Here is a 1,517-nt window from a genome sequence, read left to right as displayed (position 1 = left end):
TCCCCAGCAGGAATGAGGGTGACACCCCTGGGAGTGCAGGCAGGACCCACCCCAATCCCCAATCCCAAATCCCGATCCCCAATCCCGAGTTCCCACCGGATGTCCCCGGCGGCGATGAACACGGGCTCCCGGCTCTCCTGGCTCGTGATGCTGTCCACGGAAAACTGGGAGATGTTGTCACAGCTGTTGGTGTGAACCTCTGGAAGCTGGAAAACAGTGGGAATGTCGTTCCAGGGAAGGGGGGGAGGCTCTGGGAAGGGCAGGGAAGGGCAGGGAAGGAGTTTGGGAGGCTCCAGATCCGTCGGGGTGGGAGAGGGGTGGGCACAGCAGGGGGAGGGAGAGACACCCCCAGGGCTCTTCCAGTGCTCCCAGTGACACCCCCAGGGCTCTCCCAGTGCTCCCAGTCTCTCCCAGTGACACCCCCAGGGCTCTCCCAGTGCTCCCAGTCTCTCCCAGTGACACCTCCAGGTCTCTCCCCATCGCTCCCAACCCTGGGAGTGACCCCCCTCCCAGACCTCTCCTATCATTCCCAGACCTCTCCTATCATTCCCACTCCTGGAATTGCCACCTCCAAGTGTCTCCCCATCACTTCCAACCCTGGAATTGCCACCTCCAGCCCTCTCCCCTCTCTCCCACTCCCACAACCAACCCTCCCACCCCCTGGACACTCCACTCCACCCACTCCCCTCACTCCAACGCCCCCTTTTCCCACCGAATTCCGACCCCCCTTGATCCCGCCCCTCACTCCCAGCGCTCCAGCACCTCCACCTGGAGCTCCCCGATGTCGTCCACGGACCAGGCCTCGTCGTCGTTGTCGTAGTTGGGGACGGTGCTGAAGCTGCCCGTCCTCTGCTCGTGGCCCATGCCCACCTCGGGGAGGTTCTCGGCCGAGCGCGTGCTCCGGATCCGGTTCTCCGGGATCCGGGCGGGGACATTCGCTGTGTCGAAATTGTCACATTCAAGCACTTCCACGTAGATTAAATAGGGAGCCTGAGGGAGGAACCACAGGAGAGGGGGGTCAGGGGGAGAGGTGGGGTGTTTGGGATCCTTGGGAGGGGGAAAATCCAGGGGTTTTGGTGGATACGGAACAGGGAGAAGGGCTGGAGCTCGCGGAGGGGGAATTGGGGGGATGGAGGATCTTGGGGGGGTTTGTCTCCATCCCAGATGCCTCACAGAGCTCCCAGTGCTCCCAGTCCTGGAAGCGACACCTCCGGGTCTATCCCAGTGCTCCCAGTCCTGGCAGTGACACCTCCGGGTCTATCCCATCGCTCCCAGTCCTGGGAGTGACCCCCCCAGACCTCTCCTATCATTCCCAATCCTGGAAATGACCCTCCCACCCCTCTCCCAAAACATCCCAACCCCAGGCACCCCTGACCATCCTCCCACCTTTCCATCCCTGTTCCCATTCCCATTCCCACCTTATCCTTGGAGTTGAGCACCACAGACTGGGAATGTGGCACCCTGGGCACCCTCTATCCCTGCTCCCATCCCCATTCCCACCTTGTCCTTGGAGTTGA

General features: G+C 62.2%; 1 protein-coding gene across 1 annotated transcript in view; it reads right to left on the bottom strand.

Moving 5' to 3' along the window:
* The window catches only part of PI4KB (phosphatidylinositol 4-kinase beta), a gene marked incomplete at its 5' end in the record, with an annotated part of 13,071 nt that overhangs the window by 9,468 nt on the left and 2,086 nt on the right, over nt 1–1,517 (bottom strand). The window contains 3 exons of the mRNA XM_029958035.1: nt 97–206; nt 763–990; nt 1,419–1,461. Of these exons, the coding sequence (XP_029813895.1) occupies nt 97–206; nt 763–990; nt 1,419–1,461 (381 nt within the window). The remainder of the gene's footprint in view (nt 1–96; nt 207–762; nt 991–1,418; nt 1,462–1,517) is intronic.

This window comes from Manacus vitellinus, unplaced genomic scaffold, assembly GCF_001715985.3.
Source record: "Manacus vitellinus isolate BGI_N305 unplaced genomic scaffold, ASM171598v3 scaffold_138_pilon, whole genome shotgun sequence".
NCBI classification, from domain to species: domain Eukaryota; kingdom Metazoa; phylum Chordata; class Aves; order Passeriformes; family Pipridae; genus Manacus; species Manacus vitellinus.
This window is presented reverse-complemented; position numbering and strand designations above follow the sequence as displayed.